This window comes from Apus apus, chromosome 18, assembly GCF_020740795.1.
Source record: "Apus apus isolate bApuApu2 chromosome 18, bApuApu2.pri.cur, whole genome shotgun sequence".
NCBI classification, from domain to species: Eukaryota; Metazoa; Chordata; class Aves; order Apodiformes; family Apodidae; genus Apus; species Apus apus.
In genome coordinates this window covers 11,492,020-11,510,029 of record NC_067299.1, presented here as the reverse complement: position 1 = coordinate 11,510,029, position 18,010 = coordinate 11,492,020, and the positions used below count along the sequence as shown (strand labels likewise).

At 46.5% G+C, this 18,010-nt stretch overlaps 1 protein-coding gene across 11 annotated transcripts in view; it reads left to right on the top strand.

Annotated features, from left to right (window-relative positions):
- TSPOAP1 (TSPO associated protein 1) overlaps positions 1-18,010 on the top strand; it is a 68,730-nt gene that overhangs the window by 32,296 nt on the left and 18,424 nt on the right. For 10 of the 11 annotated variants that reach the window (XM_051635517.1, XM_051635515.1, XM_051635509.1 and 7 more), the window contains 9 exons: positions 3,516-3,699; positions 4,034-4,254; positions 5,381-5,490; positions 6,694-6,803; positions 8,224-9,039; positions 9,550-9,701; positions 10,759-11,343; positions 13,099-13,401; positions 13,690-13,869. In XM_051635517.1, the coding sequence (XP_051491477.1) occupies positions 3,516-3,699; positions 4,034-4,254; positions 5,381-5,490; positions 6,694-6,803; positions 8,224-9,039; positions 9,550-9,701; positions 10,759-11,343; positions 13,099-13,401; positions 13,690-13,869 (2,661 nt within the window). The remainder of the gene's footprint in view (positions 1-3,515; positions 3,700-4,033; positions 4,255-5,380; positions 5,491-6,693; positions 6,804-8,223; positions 9,040-9,549; positions 9,702-10,758; positions 11,344-13,098; positions 13,402-13,689; positions 13,870-18,010) is intronic. The other variant, XM_051635518.1, reaches the window with a different exon arrangement.

Sequence of the window (18,010 nt, the reverse complement as noted above, 5' to 3'; positions counted from 1 at the left end):
AGTGTTGGGGGATCAGTGGGGCTGGACAGACAGAGTCCTCCCTGGACACCTGCTATGGATGGGAGAGAAGGGGAGAAGAAGCAGCAGGAATGGGCTTGACTTTCATGATCCCTGACTTTATAGTGAGTCTTAAGTCTATGTGTATGCATTCAAAACCAAAGCAGAGCAAAGTGTCCTTGGTCTCTCAGCAGTAACATGAACATTCCAGCCATATCAGTCCACTAGCTGGAAAATCTGCTGTGCTAGTTAAAAGGTAGCTTAGTGAAGGAAAAAAAAAATCAGTAAAAAGAAAATTGTCTTCATCCTGGCTCAAACCAGGACAATGGGAAGCAAAGACTGTGAATATGACTTTTCACAGAAGAGGCAGAAACTAATGAAGGCACAGTCTGGGAGCTGTGCTAGCTGGCCTGGTCACAAATTGTTTGGAAAGCAGTGGATGGGATTTGTAGCTGATAGAAAACTGCTTTCAGCTGTCACCTTCTGATCTGACTGCAAAGAGCTGTGAGAAGATCTCATGAGTAATAGGGAGATGAAATGCCAGGTAACACGGACTGTGCAAAGTGCTGCACAGGGAGGAGAGGCACCTGTGACCCAACTTCCACTGTGCTGGGCTCTGAATTCCCTGTTCTGGCAAGAAATGAGGTTTGAGGCAGGATGATATTTTTTTAGATGTCAGCCTAATTCATAAGTCTGGTCAAAAAGGCAAGTACCATGTTGGGAACTTTTAGGGAAGTAATTTGGAACAGCCCAAGGACATTATTAGGGTATGCCTATATTTGTGTGGAGTTATGGATGTTCCTTTAATCCCTCTGGCATTAGTCCTGCTTTGGGCAGAAGTTTGGACTGCAGACCTGTAGAGTTCCCTTCAACAAAATTGTGATTTTGCTGATCTCAAAAACGTATAGCAGAAGATACGGAGAAAGGCACAAGGGATGTCTGGTTGGGAACATTTATCTGTAGGAGAAGTAAAATAGAACAGCCAAGTAGGAGAGTATGTAAGAGGACGGGACTCAGCTGGTGGTGGTTTGGTCTAGTTGGGAGAGGAAAATTAGAGGAAGTTCCTGAATTGGTTTAACTGAGCCCATCAAGCCCTGCTCTTGCAGCCTCTTCTGGTAACTATGCTGTTCATTCTCAGGTGGTGTGAAGCTCCTTTTTCTTCCCATTTTGGGTAGAGCATAGACACAAGTGTCTCCTCTCTCTTCTGCGTCTGGGGCTTGATTCCTGCTGGTTGGTTCCTTGATTCCCTGCAACTCCTGGCCATGTCCCCAAGTTCCTCTTCCTTACCCCCAGCCTTCTAGCACTGCCAAGGAAACTTGCTGCTTGCCCAGCTGTGTTTGACCTTCTGCAGGTAGTCTGCTAGAAGTACCTGTTGTGCAGGGTGTGGCACTAATGCTCAGGATTGGTTTGTATATTATTTCAAGTAACACAAGATCTGAAATACACCCAAATAATTAGGTATATCAGAATTAAACTGTGGATTATTCAGGCTATTGGGTTGGCCACTAGTATAAATGGATTTAAGCTGTGATTAATAAATGTACAGACCCAAGGTACTGTTAGGATGCTGTTAAACACATCTGCTGGCTCAGGTCTCCAGACAAGACAGGAAAACCCTTTCTAGGCCTTCAGTCGTTCTGTACATGCCTCTTGTCATCATCATTGGGTTGCATCCCAAGCTGGGGGACAGATGCTGGTTGAGGGGAAACCCTGTTTTCATCCAGTGCAACTGTTCTTACTGTTCATGGTTTCTTTTCTCTATTAAGGTGTCATGCCTGGGGGAGAAGCATTTATATTCAAAACCTTAAGTGCAAGTAAATTCCAGCAGTAATAGTTGCAGAGGAATCCTGCACCACATGACTTAGTGAACAAATAGTGGACTCTGAGCCAGTGGAGAATGCAGATGCTTCTGGAAGTTGCTCATGGCATCTGGAATTCTCTTTAAGTTCAGAGACAGTTATTTCTTGCCAGACTGCAGAGACTTCACCAGGCTCCCCTTAAAGACTGAGAGTACCCAGCTAATTGTGAAGGAACCAAGTGGCCAACTAATGTGCTTAAAGCAGATATGTCCCAGTAAAATAAAATTTCACACAATCTACTAAGCTGATATGGAATGGGCTAGAAAGGTTTAGTGATGCTCTGAGACCAGGAAGAAAGCTTTTTCCAGGTGAGATGTGTTATTTTTAGAGCTGCCTAAACCCCAGAATTTCTGTCTCACAGAATATTTGAAGGCATTTAATTTTTTAGTTGGAGGGAGAGAGACACTTCAAAAACATTTTGTAGAATGGAAAATTTTGAAGAGCACAGTTGTGTGCAGCCTTCTGTGTTGGTGCATCTTACCTGTGCAAAATGATGAGATCAGTGACTACAAAGCCTGGTGCGATTTCAGCCCAAGAGGAAAAATAGGGAAAAAAAGTAATTTCTTGCAAGGCAAGGCCTGCACCTCAGCCAATGCACTAATACTAAATTAAATCCTGTCTGTATTAACTCAGATGAAGAACTGCTGATTAGATAGTATCTTCCCATCCAGCACTAATGCTTTTTGCTCACTTATCACCTGAAGTGCCTGAGCAGGACCTGCACAGGGTCTCTGTTGAGGAAGCCAGAGTAAGATGCTGCACAATGGAAGAGTGAGAAGAGGGGAAGGAGCAGTTGCATTCTTCTGGGAACTGATATGCCTCCAACTGGAGAGTCTGTGGGGATGTGTAAGGACAGCCAGGGCTCAGCAAGCTTTTGAAAGGGGAAGATCTAGAGATGGTAGAAAGAGAATACTAAAAAATGTAAGTGGTTCTCTAGTAGGAATGTGTCCCTCCCTCTCCACAGTATTTCCCTGAGGCTCCTCTGCATCTTTTCTTGCGGAGATACAGTTTTCTTGTGCTCAGCATACTTTTTCTGGAGCAAGTCATCCCTGTAGGATCTGGTGGCAAAGTGTGTGGGCTGCCTGCATCAGAGAAATGTTCTGCATCATGAGTCAGGGTGCTGATATTCTTTTCCCTTCCTGGTGCCTGGAGGAGCCAGGATCTGGAGGGACATTTGGGAGTTCTGCCCAGAATGGGGGTGGACAGCAGAGTAAGATTTCAGGAGCTTGTTGGAGCCTCTGGAGTGATAGACAAGACAGAGCATTTGGAGAGCAATTTCTTTTGGAGACATGATTTTAATGCTCCAATGGAGCAACATGCAAAGCCTTTTCAGTCTCTTCCTTTTCAAATTTTATTTATCTTTGACTTATCCAGTCTTGTGCAGGGCTTGGGCAGAATATTGAAGTTCAAGCCCAGCTTTTCAGGAATAATGCCTAATTTGAGCTTCCAGTCAGTATCCTCATAGATGATGAGTCTTAAGTGTTCAAAGATGCTGTAGGAGTGAAGCTGCTGGTTTCTACTGACCATTCCTGAGCAGGGCACTCCTTTAGTTTCTTATAGTTTGAGATCCTCTGAAAGGTGCAGCAAAGGCAAATGCTGTTTGGAGCCTCACTGGTGGTTTTGACATGTTTATGCCCCATCTTGTGTCTCTCCTGTCAGGCCCGGGTGAAATATCTAGAAGACCAGTGTCGCAGTCAAACAGAGCAGTTCAGCCTCTTGTCTCAGGAGCTCAAACAATTCCGGCTTCAAACAGGAAAAATCGACCTTCTCACCTCTACACTGGTGACTTCAGAGCTTCCTCTTGCTCTGTGCAGCTCTAACCCACAGTCCCACTCGGAGAAGGGTAAATTCTGGAGATACCTGCTTTTGTTTTGACAAATGAATTGTTATTTGTGTAAATGGAAAGGTGTAAAGGAAATAATGCAAATGTTTGGTTAAGTTTTGGGGTCTCTGTCTCTTTTCTTGTAAATACCTTTGGTTCCTTTTGTAGTCATAAAGATAACTTAGCATTTATCTGACCAAAGAGAGCCCAGGGTGTCCAGTCTGGTACACTGTTAAATGAGTGACAGTTTTAGAGACTTGAGCTGCTCTAAAGAATGTTTGCTCACTGTGATGCTCACTGCTGATCTTGTTTTCTGCCTGTGGCTAAGAGTAATGGACAGATGATTTTGTTGCAGAATCGACTGTTCCTGGATTGCTCACTCACCAGAGTGCAAAGAAGGTTCAGAATGAAGAGACTAAAGAGTTGGAGTCATCGCAGCAGGTGCCCGATGCTACTGCTGGTTCCCCAGTTGCTGCTCCCAGTTCACAGAAACAAGCCAAGAAAATGGAGTCTCAGTCAAATTCTTCAAAATCAGAATCCATGCAGAACAGTCCAAAATCCTGCCCAACTCCAGAGGTCAGTATGAGAGTACCCTCTGCAGTTTCAGCTTTCTAGCCACAAGAAAATAAAAGACATTGCTCAGACCACCACTGATGTGGCATTCATTCCCTCCTGCCTGCCTGAAGTAAATGGGAAAAATGAGAAAAGCTGTAGGAAAAACTAGAAAGGCCTTGGCTGCCCATGCAGTGCACATGTGGACATCTTGCTGAGCTCCAGGAAGGAAACAACTGGCTAGATGGAATGCTGGGAGCTTGGAGAAGGAGTGGAGTTGTTTAGACTTATGCGGGGAAGAAAAGAACAGTTTCCCACAGGTGGTCAATCAGTGAGAAATGTGGGAAAACTCTTGCTGAGCTTTCTAGTGATATCTGAGCTATCCTTAAGCATTCAGTGGCTCTATACTGTTACTTTTAGCATGTTGAGGAAGAGGAGTTTCATTCTAGCCCTCTATCTTACATGTTTTCCTTCAGGATGTTCTACTGGCTGTTAGCAGAGCCAGCAGTTTGGACTGGATGGCCCTGCCAGTTCCAACCAAAACTCTTTTCAGTGTTCTGCAAGTACATAAACATTATATTGAGGCATTTGCAGGTGCTGGAGGGGAGCTGCCTGGACAAAAGTGCTCAGAGGTGTAGGCATCTAACGGAGCTGGAAAGTCTCCTTTGTGCAGATTGCCAGTTACGTTGCAGCCCATGACAATCACCATTTAGACAATGCAAGAAATGAATATACTGAATTATGGATATGTAGGGTGGAAGGGGCCTCCAGTCTCTAGTCCATTCTCCTACTCCAGTGGGACTGTCACCAACACTAGGTCAGTATGGCTATGGCTTTGCCTAGCAGAGGCTCTGGGTTCTTATGTAGATCCCCCACCTTGGTGGGAACCTGTCCCAAGGCTGCATCTCCCACATGATCAAGGAGACTTTCCTAATCTCTGACTGGAACCCCTGAAGCTGCAGCTTAGATCTATTGCCTTTTATTGCTACTTCTTCACCTTAAAAGTAATTTTTCAGCTGGTCCTTAGCCCGGTGGCCAGACTGGCACTATAGAAGAGCTTAGAGGACTTGTTCCCTGATGTTCAAACCCTTGGAGTGTTCCTTCCCTCTGATTTGGGCCATATTGTATCCTTCCTCTTTCATCGTTTTAGGTGGACACTGCAAGTGAAATGGAAGAACTGGATGTTGACAGCATCTCTGTGATGCCAGAGCCAGGCAGCCAAGGCCCTGCAAAGCTCCAGGTGTTCCTGGCTCGGTACAGGTACTGGGACATTTCTTACGGTCTTGAGGTTAGACAGGTTATCTCACAGTTACCAACTTCACACACTTCTCTGGGATTCAACACTCTGAGGGGTGGGTATTGGGTTACACTGGGGATCTTGTTCCTCCGGGGGATTTTTTTGAGGCCAGTTTTTTCCTGCACAAGCAAACCCAATGTGCTTATCGTAACAAAAACATGGTAAGCTCATTCAGTGAACAGCACTGTGGGAAACTTCTTTTTAGTGTAATACTGGATGGAAAATTGAGTTTGAATAGACATGTTCCTTGAAATATTTGATTTCTCTGGAATAATCCAAGAAATTTTCACAGGTTCATAGAATCCCAGACTGGTTTGGGTTGGAAGGGATCATCTAGTTCAATCCCCTGCATGGGCAGGGACACCTCCCACCAGACCAGGTTGCTCCAAGCCCCATCCAACCTGCCCTTCAACACTGCCAGAGATGGAGCAGCCATAGCTTCTCTGGGCAGCCTGGGCCAGGGTCTCGCCACCCTCATAGTGAAGAATCTCTTCCTAATGTCTAACCTAGTGAAGCTCTTGGACAGTTTAAAATGCTGAGTTGCAGCACTGAGAGGATCTTGAAGGTCGGATTATGAAGAAAGGCTTAGAAGCCTCTTTTTCACTCTTCTTGCACAGATGAACTCATTCTTAGGGTTTTAAACTTTAGAATTTGGAGATTCCATGCTGTGCTTGTCCATGACAGTCACGGCAAGTAAAGTGTATCTTAAAAGTTTGGGGCATTTTCTGTTGTTTTTTTTTTTTTGGTCAAAACTATTAAATGCATGAAATGCAGAGAGCTATCTACACAAAATAGTGAAAGGTCCAGGTCAGTTTAGTGTATCTATTTTAGAAATGAAGTGTTCTGCAACTTACCTAATTGTTAGGCTCAGAAACCCAGCAGGCACTCAGATAATTGGAATGTTTTCTTCAGCGCTTTCTTGAGTCATTCCAATCTGTTCTGCTACTCATAAAATTATTCCTATCTGCTAATTGAACATGGAGCAATATGTTATTAGTTGTGTATAAACCCATAAACTAGAGTCAAGACCTTTTTCTGTGGAATTTGCTGTTTGCAAAATGTGAATACAGTCCCAGTGAGTTGCAAGCACATCTCACATCATGGCTTGAGTGTGTTGCTGGTGAAGTTCCTCTACAAAGTAAGTCTTGATATTGTAAATATTTCAGCTACAATCCTTTTGATGGACCTAATGAAAATCCAGAGGCAGAGCTTCCACTGACTGCCGGAGAATACATTTACATCTATGGAGACATGGATGAAGATGGCTTCTTTGAAGGTGTGTTGTGGTAGAATGAAATGTGAGCCAACTGCTGTGGAGGGTTTCTCTCTCTTCAAAAAATAAGAGAGGAATTTAGTGTTTCTCAAAAACTCAAGGTTTTCTGCCCATAGTTTGTTAGTGGGAAGAACAGATTCTGTTGGAAAAGGCTTTATTTATGTCATGATTAAATTAAATCTAAGACATGAAATCTTGGTCTAGTGATTTCAGTGAGAATTTTGCTGCTGCTTTCAGCAGAGCTTCAGGTGTATCCTGATTCTCTCTAGTTATGGAGAGAAACGTGTTCAGCCCTGGGCACCTTCTGCAGATGGTCTGTTTCCTGCTTTCCAATGAGGGCACAGTGAGCTAGACTGTAGCAGGTGATGGTCCCCATTCCGTCTGTGCTTGTGGCAGTGTAGGGTAAAAGGTAAGCAGACCAAAGTACAGTTGTTCCCCTCTTTGTTTTGTCATACAGTGTGTTTCTCTTCCGGCACCTTCAAAAGCATGATCCTGGTTGACTAAATAGGCAGAGGGAATGCAAACCAGCAATTGTGGACTGTTAATTTCTAATGAAGTTTCTTTGTGGAGCTGGCTTAAAGGGATGAAGGATTCTAATTTACTGAGGTGCTTTGCAAGAGCTGAGGCAAATGCATGCCATGTTGCACTGCTTGCTCTCTGACTGTTCTGGCTCGCTTTTTCTTTCTGTTTCCAAGTTTCTCATGTATTTGTTTATTGCTTAAAGAATAAAAAGGCTGTTCTGTAGCAATGTTTTCTGCTTTCCCTGCTTTCAGTTGATTTGCTGTAGGTAGAGTTTGAAAGGGGAAAGTAAATGCAATCCCTATGTACTGCTCATTTGACAGTGGTTTGATGGGTCTTGCACATACCAAGAGTGCTGTGATGTCAGTCATTCTCCTGGGTCCTTCTGGGACATCTTTATAATAGAAGCTAGCCTGAAAAAGGAGGGAACTAAAAAGAAGGCCAGAGCTGAACACAGAGCTGGAAAGATGGACTTTATTGAGGAAGTACTACAAACCCCAAAGCAGTATGGTTGGGAGAAGACATAAATTAGTCAATCTGCACAGCCTGGGCAGGCTGGAAAGAGACACTTAAGTTAGTGAAAGGGCTGTGATGAGGAACAACAGGATAATGAAGAAGGAAAAACCCTTAATCTAATTTCCCAATTATCTTTCTAGTTAGTTGGCTCTGGGATGTGTGGAGCAGTGAGTCCTCTCTGTGGCCACTAGGATCTAGGTAGGGAAGCCCTAGGAAATGCAGGAAACTTTGCCAAAAAATAACCTCCCAGAGTTTTGTTGGTTTTTTTTCATTCCTGACTGCGGTGCAGTTAGGACCTAGCATAGATGTTGTCATGTTGTCTTCACAGATGGGTTGGAAGGCTGAAGAGTAGGTGCAGTGATAACAGGTTTCCTGTTTTTTCATTTAGGGGAGCTGATGGATGGCCGGCGAGGGCTGGTCCCCTCCAATTTTGTTGAGCGAGTTTCAGATGATGACCTCGTGACGTTTCTGCCTTCGGAGCTGAATGATCTCACCCATAGTTCATACCAGGAAAAAAGTTTTGTCAGTGCAAGCGCCACCAGTGGAGATAAGAGTGATATCTCCACTGAAGAGAGTAGCATCAGTCCATTGGCCAGTAGAGCAGAAGGAGACCAGGAGGAACCTGTTAGTCATACAGCAGTGCCTTACCCAAGAAAATTGACTTTGATAAAGCAGCTTGCCAGAAGTATAGTTGTAGGCTGGGAACCACCACTTTTGCCAGCTGGCTGCCCAGAGATACAAAGCTACAACATCTACGTGGATGAAGAGCTACGTCAAAATGTGAAGAGCAGCTTTCAGACCAAAGCAGTGATAGAAAAGCTGGATCTGAAGACAAAGACTTACCGTGTATCTGTGCAGACCGTGACAGAGCGAGGCAGTTCTGATAAACTGCGATGCACTTTCTTTGTGGGGCAAGATTTTTCCATGACACCAACAATGCTGAAAGTCAGAAGTGTCACTGCCACATCAGCTGAGGTCACGTGGCTTCCCTGCAACAGCAATTACCACCATGCAGTGTACCTCAATGGGGAGGAACGTGACGTGACAAAACCTGGGGTCTACTGGTACACCTTCCGTGACCTGCTGCCTAGCACTCAGTATGTTGCCAAGCTGGAGGCCCGACCCTTGAAAACCCCTTGGGAAGAAGTCCCTGAGGGGCAGGAGCAGGACTCAGCTGAGATACACTTCACTACTCCACGAGCAGGTACTGGTGCAGTCCTGCCCTGTGCGTGGAATGCTGACAGCAGCGCGCCCACACCTGATGTGGCTGTGAAGCCTTGAGGTGAAGGGAAGCAAAGCTCATTAGGTCCCAAAGCCTGAGATGCTATTCTGTTTTGTCTTCATGTTTTTCTTCCATTTTTATTTTTTTTTTTAAATGTGTTTTGCTTTCATTTGCCCTGGGAAGACACCCTCCTAGCTGATTGTGCAGCATGCCTCTTCAGTGTGGAAGATCTGGTTTGCCATGACCTTGCTCTGCCTCTTGGCCTCAGCTACTTTTGCAAAGCTCTGTTTTCTGTGCTTTGAAGCTTTCACAGAACAAGAGCACCTTATTTTCTCTGGTTCTGTCTGTCATTTCCCAAGACTAGGGAAACTGCTCTAGGACATTTCTGCAGTGGCAGTCTGGTGTGGGAAGTTTTCTCTTTGATTCTAACCAGAGTTTAGCTGAGCTTTATGCTGTAGTCAGTAAGCAAGAGGAAAATCTGTTCTCTTCTAGGCGCTCCTGATGCTCCTTTGGATGTCCAGGTGGAAGCTGGTCCCTCACCAGGTATCCTTGTTATCAGCTGGTTGCCTGTCACCATTGATGCTGAAGGATCTTCCAATGGAGTTCGAGTCACGGGTTACGCAGTGTACGCAGATGGGCAGAAGGTATTGTGAGGACCTTCCTGCAGCGGGTGGCTGGAGCCTGGGGCAGGGGGAGCAGGCAGTTGCAGAGCCTCAGGTCCTGCAAAGCTTGATCCAATAAGTATGGAGGCAGTGACAGTCCTTGGCCTGGAAAGGAATGATATCAAAGAAGGGACAATGCTTGGGTTGTTTGTTTTGACTGATTGTAGCAGGACATCTGATCTCCTATCCCATCCCATTCATGGCACTGATGCACACCACATAAAGACATCTCTCCAGACTTTTGATGTGTTCTAGATATAACTAATCTAGGAAATCTGTGGCAGGCCTCTTCACTAGTAAAATAAGGCAGTTAGTATCAGCCTCCCCTGTCTCACCCGAGGCACTAGGTTGATCCCTGGAAAAGCAAGGAGCCCAATGAGCAATTAGTGCAAAGGGCATGGGCACAGTCCAACTACACAACCTTGCCACCACATACAGCTTGGCTCTGGACTGTGAGGAGTGAGGTGTAGTTCTCCAGCTCTGTCTTAAATTAGGGACAGGCAAAGGGAGAGGTGTGCGAACACCAGAGAGTCCAGTACCAATATTGGTAGAGAACCTCCAAGGATTAAAAGTGGCCCATGGTCTTCTGCACTCATTATGTTGTACCATTGGCCATGGGAGAGGGAAGCCACAGCTGTTTAAAGGAGCACAGTGCAAAACAGAGTGGTACTGGCTTCTCTTTTATAATGCAAATGGGTTTTCTTCTACATGGGTCAAAAAAGGAGGAGTCTGGGAAGGTAGGCAAAAGTGAGGCCAAAAAAATGAATAGCCTTTTAAATGGTAGGGAACAAGGAGAGTTAAAAGCTAGAGTAGGAGGGAATATAGTAGTATTTTATAGAAAATCCAGTTTCGCAAATGGTTAAGGTAACAGTTTCTCTTTACTCTTCATTCTTCCCTGGTACTGTGCAGAAGCGTGAGAATTCTGCACTCCTGCTCTCAGTTTCGGGGTCTGTCGTTAACTTTGGATTCAGGAAATGTCGTTCTCAGAGGGGCTGAGCTGCACACAGTAAGTAATTGCTCCCTCTTGTTTTGCTTGCAGATGATAGAAGTTACTTCTCCGACAGCTGGGAGTGTCCTGGTGGACTTGTCCCAGCTGCAGATGTTCCAGGTGTGCCGGGAGGTTTCTGTGAGAACGATGTCTCAGTATGGGGAGTCAGTGGATTCAGTTCCAGCCCAGATTTCCTCAGTCTTGCTGCAAGCCTCTCACTGCTCTTCACCTTCAGATTCTGCTGTTTCCACCACTGGAGTGCCCCGTGGAGAACCCAGGGGCTCTGGGCCTGCACGCAGCCCACCCACATGCCAGACAGCTGCACTCCTGCCTCAACAGAAAGTTCCCACTTGTAGCTCAGATGCCAAATTGGCTGATCTCTCCTCCAGCCACGACAGCTCAGCACAGTCTCTGCCAGAGAAGGCCTCTTCACCATCACACCTTTCCTCTCCCAGTGCTTCCTTGGTGGAGGTTTTAGGCACTTCACCACAGGGATCCGATGATGTACAAGACAAGGAGTGTCTGACTGTACCTTCTCAGCAGGCTGGCAGTACAGTGCTCCCCGGGGCAGGCAAGGAGCCTGTCTCCTCAAGGGAAGCAGAATTGCAAGGCCTGACTGAAGGGATGGAGGTGCAGGTAAGTGCTTACATCTCCTCCTCAGTACCTCGAGTGCTGGGAAGGAGAACAGATCATTTTGGGGAATGGAATTAAATGCCACTGAGCATCTGGTTCTGGAGCCCTCAACATAAGAATGACAAGGAGCTTTTGGAACAAGTTCAGAGGAGAGCCATGATGATCCAAGGGCTGGAGCACCTCTCCTGTGAAGACAGGTTGAGAGAGTTGGGGTTGCTCAGCCTGGAGAAGAGAAGGCTCTAGGGAGACAGCTCAGAGGAGAAGGATCTTGGTAGACAATAAGTTAACAATGGGCCAGCATTGTGCCCCTGTGGCCAAGAAAGCCAGTGGTGACTTGGAATGCGTTAGGAAGAGTGTGGCCAGTAGGTTGAGGGAGGTCATCTTTGCCCTCCACTCTGCCTTGGTGAGGCCACATCTGGAATATTTTGTTCAATTCTGGGTTCTCCAGTCCAGGAGAAATGGGGAACTGCTAGAGAGAGTCTGGCAGAAGGCAGCAAAGTTGATCAGAGGGCTGGAGCATCTCCCTGAAGAGGAAAGGTTGATATAGCTGGGATTCTTTAGCCTGGAGAAGAGCAGGCTGAGGGGAGACCTTGTTAATGTCTATAAGTAAAGGGTGAGTGCAAGGAGGATGGAGTCAGGCTCTTTTCAGCAGTGCCCAGCAATAGGACAAGTGGCAATGGGAATAAACTGGAACACAGGAAGTTCCATCTGAACGTGAGGGGCAACTTCTCCATAGTGGGGGTGACAGTGCCCTGGAACAGGCTGCCTAGGGAGGCTGTGGAGTCCCCTTCACTGGAGATATTCAAGACCCTCCTGGATGCAGCCCTGGCTGCTCTAGGGTATCCTGCTTTAGCAGGGGGGTTGGACTAGATGATATCTAGAGGTTCCTTCCAACTCTGATGATTCTGTGAGACCTTAGAGCACCTTCCAGTACCTGAAGCTACAGAAGAGCTGGGGAGGGACTTTGTACAAGGGCATGGAGTGATAGGACAAGGGGTGATGGTTTAAAACTGGAAGAGGGGAGATGCAGGTATAGACATTAGAAGGAGATTCTTCACTATGAGGGTGGTGAGACCCTGACCCAGGTTGCCCAGGAAAGCTGTGGCTGCCCCAGCCCTGGAAGTGTTGGAGGCCAGTTTGGATGGGGCTTGTAGCAACCTGGTCTGGTGGGAGGTGTCCCTGCCCATGCAGGGGGGTTGGAACTAGATGACCTTTGAGGACCCTTCCCACCCAAACCATTCCACGAGTCTATGATCTTTCTGTTGCAGACAACAGTTGTGCTCTCTGTACATTCTTCTTCATTAATTCCCCTTTTCTTCACAGCCTTTTCCAGCAGCAGGAGGTGCTGGGGTAGTGTCCTCACTCAAGCTAACCTGCAAGCTGGAGTGCAGAACATTGCAGATGAGGGTGGGAAATGACCTTGTTGTATTGCTTGGGCTCTTGTTGCTGCTCTGAAACTAGTGATCATCAATACACTCTGTGGCTGACATGAGCCACCTGTGGTGGCCAGAGCTGCAGCAGTGGAAAGGCCATTTTTCTACTTGTAGCAAATGACAGGGAGGTTTGTTCCAGGGCTGGCCAGCCTTCCCAGCTGCAGATCACCTGCCAAAATATTCACATGCCAGCAGCACAGAATACGCAGTGTCAGAGAGATTGGAGTGTTCAGGGGCCCCTTTTGGTGCACAAGTAGTGGGTGATACCTCCCCCAGGTTTCACTGTTTGTGATGACCTTTTTTTTTTGTTTGGTTTGTTCCCCAGATGGAGCAATCTGCAACCAAAGTGCCAGAGCTGGAAAGCCCACCCAACAGTAGTCTGCAGATCTGTATGGAGACCTGCCATGCATGCTCTGTGGAGGAGTCACCAAAGGATCCCAATGCTGAACGAGAGAAAGAGGCGAAGGAGAAACACTTGAGCCCAGAGCCTCTGCCCTCTCAAAGTCAGGCTGAGGGGACAGAGGGCACCTCACAAAACAGAAGTGTGAATGGGAGCAGCTGCCAGGAGTTCCTGAGGTTGTCACCTGGCAAGGAAGTGGTGAAGGAAATCTCCAGAGTGAAAAGAGAGGTTTGTTTAGCTTTGGTGGATGCTAAACATCCCATGAAGGGATGTAGGTGGTATTTGACACCCCAAGGTTTTACAATCTGGTGCAGTATAGTTCTTTTGCAGGCTATAAAATGTGTCTGCCAGCTGTGTGTGTCTGTGGGTGCACACATGCCAGTTGTTGCACCAAGTGCTGCCCAGTGGATTTCTTGGCACTTTAGTTGTGTGTGTGCTGGAGGAAGGTAAAATGCAATTTGTTGTTGGAACAGAGTCCCCGAGAGGACTGAGGAAATCTCTTTTGCTTTTTCATAGCAAGAAGAAAAAATGTCTGAAATGGGAAGAAGGCAGCTGACTCTTTTTGCTGAGCACAACCGTAGTTCTGACCTTTCAGATATTTTGGAAGAGGAGGAAGAAGATGAGCTGTCTTCAGAAGCTCTGGAAGAGAAGAAAGGGGATGAGAGAGAGCCGTGTTCCCAGGAGAATGGGGAAAAGGTAATGTGTAGCAGAGTAATGCTTGTGGGGAGCACCACTGCAGCCATCCCATGTCATCAGCTCACAGGAGGAGGTGCTGGTGCCCAGCACCCTCAGGAGTGCTTGGCTAAGTTCCTGCTTGCTCTGCTTTTACTCCCAGTGTTATCTTAAGCTAGTAAAAATTCCAGTCCTTTGTAAGAGGGAAGGGTGTTTATATGTCTTGAATGTACCCGGGACTTAATTAGTTGGAAAAAGCACACAAGGGAATGTGGACTTTAGAACCCATGCTTAAAAATCAATCCTATTGATCAAGTTCTTGATATAGACATACACAGTGAACACACAGGAATCTGTAAAGCCCACCCTGCACCACCCCACCTTCTCTACTAAGACAAAACAGACATGTCACCTTTTGACCTCAGTCCTGGCTGTGCTGCCACAGGTGAATAACTTACTGCAGTTTACTTTGCTTTGACCCTGGTACTCTCTGTAGGAATGGATGCCAACAGTATCTCAGGAGGTATTAAGAACAGTGTGGCCAGCAGGTCAAGGGAGGTTCTCCTCCCCCTCTGCTCTGCCCTGGTGAGACCCCACTTGGAGCATTGTGTCCAGTTCTGGGCCGCTTAGTTCAAGATGGACAGGGATATGCTGGAAAGAGTCCAACAGAGGCTACGGGGGTGATGAGGGGACTGGAACATCTGTCATACGAGGAAAGGCTGAGAGACCTGGAGGTCTTTAGTCATGAGAAGTGAAGACTGAAAGGGGACCTGATTAATCTCTGTAAATATCTGCAGGGTGGGTATCAAGAATGGGCCAGTCTCTGTTCAGTGGTGCCTCTGATAGGACGAGGGGAAACAGCACCAAGTGACAACACAGGAAGTTCCACCTTAACATGAGGAGAAACTTCTTTCCTGTGAGGGTGATGGAGCCCTGGGACAGGCTGCCCAGAGAGGTTGTGGAGTCTCCTTCTCTGCAGACTTTCAGTACCTGTCGACATGGTCCTGTGTGATCTGCCCTGGTTGTTCCTTCCAACCCCTACAATTCTACCATGGCTCGTAGGAGTGGAGCAGTGGCTTTGCAGCTCAGCTGTTGGAAGTGGGGAAACAGTGGCTGAGCTGAGCTGGGAATGATCATGTTAATTGATGTCACCAGTTGGAACAGTTAAAGCCAGTTTGTGTGTTCTAATTCATCTGTGGCAGGTAATGTGCTTGAAGCTGCATGACTGTGATCATGTGAATTATGGTACTTAAGGTGAATGTGCATGGGGGAAAGTATTGAGACTGAATGACTGAGAAATTAGAAAGATGTGTAGGAAATTCACCCCCTACTCTGCTGTTGTGGGTCTCCACCTGGAGCATTGTGTCCAGTTCTGGAGCCCACAAGACAGGAAGGACATGGAGCTCCTGGACAGAGTCCAGAGGAGACCAAGGAGATGATCCAAGGGCTGGAGCAGCTCTGCTCTGGAGACAGGCTGAGGGAGCTGGGGGCATTCAGCCTGGAGAAGAGAAGGCTCCAGGGAGACCTTAGAGCACCTTCCAGTGACTGAAGGGGCTACAGAAGAGCTGGGGAGGGACTTGGGACAAGGGCAGGAGTGAGAGGACAATGGGGAATGGATTAAAACTGGAAGAGGGGGGACTGAGGTTGGACATGAGGAGGAAATTCTTCCCAGTGAGGGTGATGAGACACTGGAACAGGTTGCCCAGAGAAGCTGTGGCTGCCCCATCTCTGGAAGTGTTCAAGGGCAGGTTGAATGGGGCTTGGAGCAACCTCGTCTAGCGGGACCTGTCCCTGCCCATGCAGGGGGTTGGAACTAGATGGTCTTTGAGGTCCCTTCTAATCCAAATCATTCCATGACTGTATGAAATACGATATAGCAAGAAAGAGCCATAATTTGTTTCCATGTGACCAAAGAACATCTGTAGTTTGTTGATGCTGGCCTGTGATGCTGACCTGCAGCACAGATGGGATGAGTCTGGTAAGCACTCAGTGATAAAGTAGCAGACAGGATAATGATTTTGGATTACATTTCCTGCTGTTCCTTTTCTCCTTCTGAAGGGGGTTCTGCTTTCCAGCTGGGGAGGTTGCATCTGCAGTGCAGTGTGTTAGGAGCCCCAGGAGAGTCTGGTGGCCTGAGGTGCTGGCTCTGCCTGGGAAGGAGTTGCTGGAAGTGCTTCCAGTTGTTGAGATGGCACTGGGAAAAAATGGAAGAAAAACAGTTTCCCTGGAAGGAGAAAAGAGGAAATAAAAGCAGCCAAGAACACCTATTGTTGTGTTGCCTTCTGGGATATTTTATTGGCCTGAATGTGGTTTTTTTTTTTGGTTGTTTGAGGTATTTTTGTTTTGTTTTGGTGTTTTTTTTCCTGGAAGATAAACACTGAACTCTCCCTCCCCCTCCCTCTAGGATTCTACATATTTAATAACATTTTTTGGGTTATCTCAGCCAACTCTTTTTAAGATTTGAGGGATGAAAGAGTGGAGAGGTGCAGCTTTTAAAATGTTTAATCTCAAATTAGTTGTTTAATTTCAGAAACCATTTGTTATATTAAAACTCAAAAGCAAAATCCACAACTTTGTAAACAACTAAGTCTCACTGTACTTATTTTATGGTTGCATTTATAAGTTCTGCATATTCCTAATGGGAGCTAACAAGGTAGCAGACTACCTTGTTAGCCCATGTCATGTAAAGAGGATTTGAAGAAGCTGAGCTTGTTTGGTCTGGCAAAGAGGAGGCCACTGGGAGATGAGGAGGAGATTTAGGTTAGATATTAGGAAGAAATTCTTCACTCTAAGGGTGGTGAGGAACTGGGATGGGTTGCCCAGGCAGGTGGTTGATGCCCCATCCCTGGAGGTTTTTAAGGCCAGGTTGGATGAGATTTTGTGCAACCTGGTCTAGTGGTTGGGTTCCCTGCTCATGGCAGGGGGGTTGGAACTTGGTGATCTTTGGGGTCCCTTCCAACCTTAATGATTCTATGATTCTATCAGGTCTTGTAGCTGCCTACAACTATTTGAAGGATAGTTTGAAGGATGTGAGAGCCAAAGCCATCTTGTTCATGGCAGTTGATATAAAAAGAGGCAGCAGTCTTCGGTCACTGTTTGGGGGGCTCATGTGGAATATGAGTACAAACTTTTTTCCCGGGAGGGTGTTGCAGCCTTGGGGCAGGTTCCCAGAGTTGGGGTTTTCATGCTTCAGCTAAGGAAAGACACTGGTTTACTGCTGGCAACAGTCCTGCTGCTGTTAAGAGATTGAACTGGAGACCTTGGGAGCTCCCTTCAACCAATTCTAAATATAATTCAAGACCAACTTTTACTTGGAAAAAGTTATGGACTTTGGAATAAACATTAGGCATTTTACAACTGCCTTTCCCCCCCCTGCTGTGGTTCAACTTTTAATTATCTCTGAAGAGGCCTGCTCTTGCCTATAGCTTTTAGACATAGATAGCTACAAATCCTTTGTAAACGATTTATAAATGTTTTTAGAACATGTCATGATATAAATTGTCAGGGAAGTTGAATGGGAGACCTCCAGAGGTATCTTCCAACCTATATTATATTATGCATCTGTGATTCTACCTTTTTATTTTACTTACAAATGTGGTAAGAAGAAAAAAAAACAGACATTCTGCAGTTGGTCCAAGATAGATTTTAAAATGCAGCAGTGTTTTCCCAAAAGTTTTCTGTAGCCTAGTAGGCTCTTACCCAGCTGCAAGGGACATACAAGTCTGTGTGACACCCTTAAGGGAAAGGGTTTTCATGTATATTTTTGGCAACTCTGTTCACCTGGATATGCAGACAGTAACGTGCTGTAGATCTGGACCTTGGCAAATGATGGGAAAGGCCCAGGGAAGGTCCTGCCATGGCAGCAGCATCTCCAAGGGGTATCTTGCTGCATAGGGTCACTTCCTTCTGTTCCTCTGTGGGGACAGAGCAGTAAGGTAGGACTGTGGGTCCTGGTGTGAGCACAGGCTGAGACTCACCCCTGCAGAGGGAGGAATGTGCAGTGAGTAGCTGCAGGGGGGCTGTGCTGCTGCTTCCCTGGCACCCTGGGCTGGGGATGCTGCAACTGCTGGCAATCAAGTGGGCTGAGTAGGGGTGGGTGCTGCAGATAGTTGTGTGTGTAGATGCAGAGGTTGAGGGGGAGCTCTTCCATGCATTGGCCTGTCTT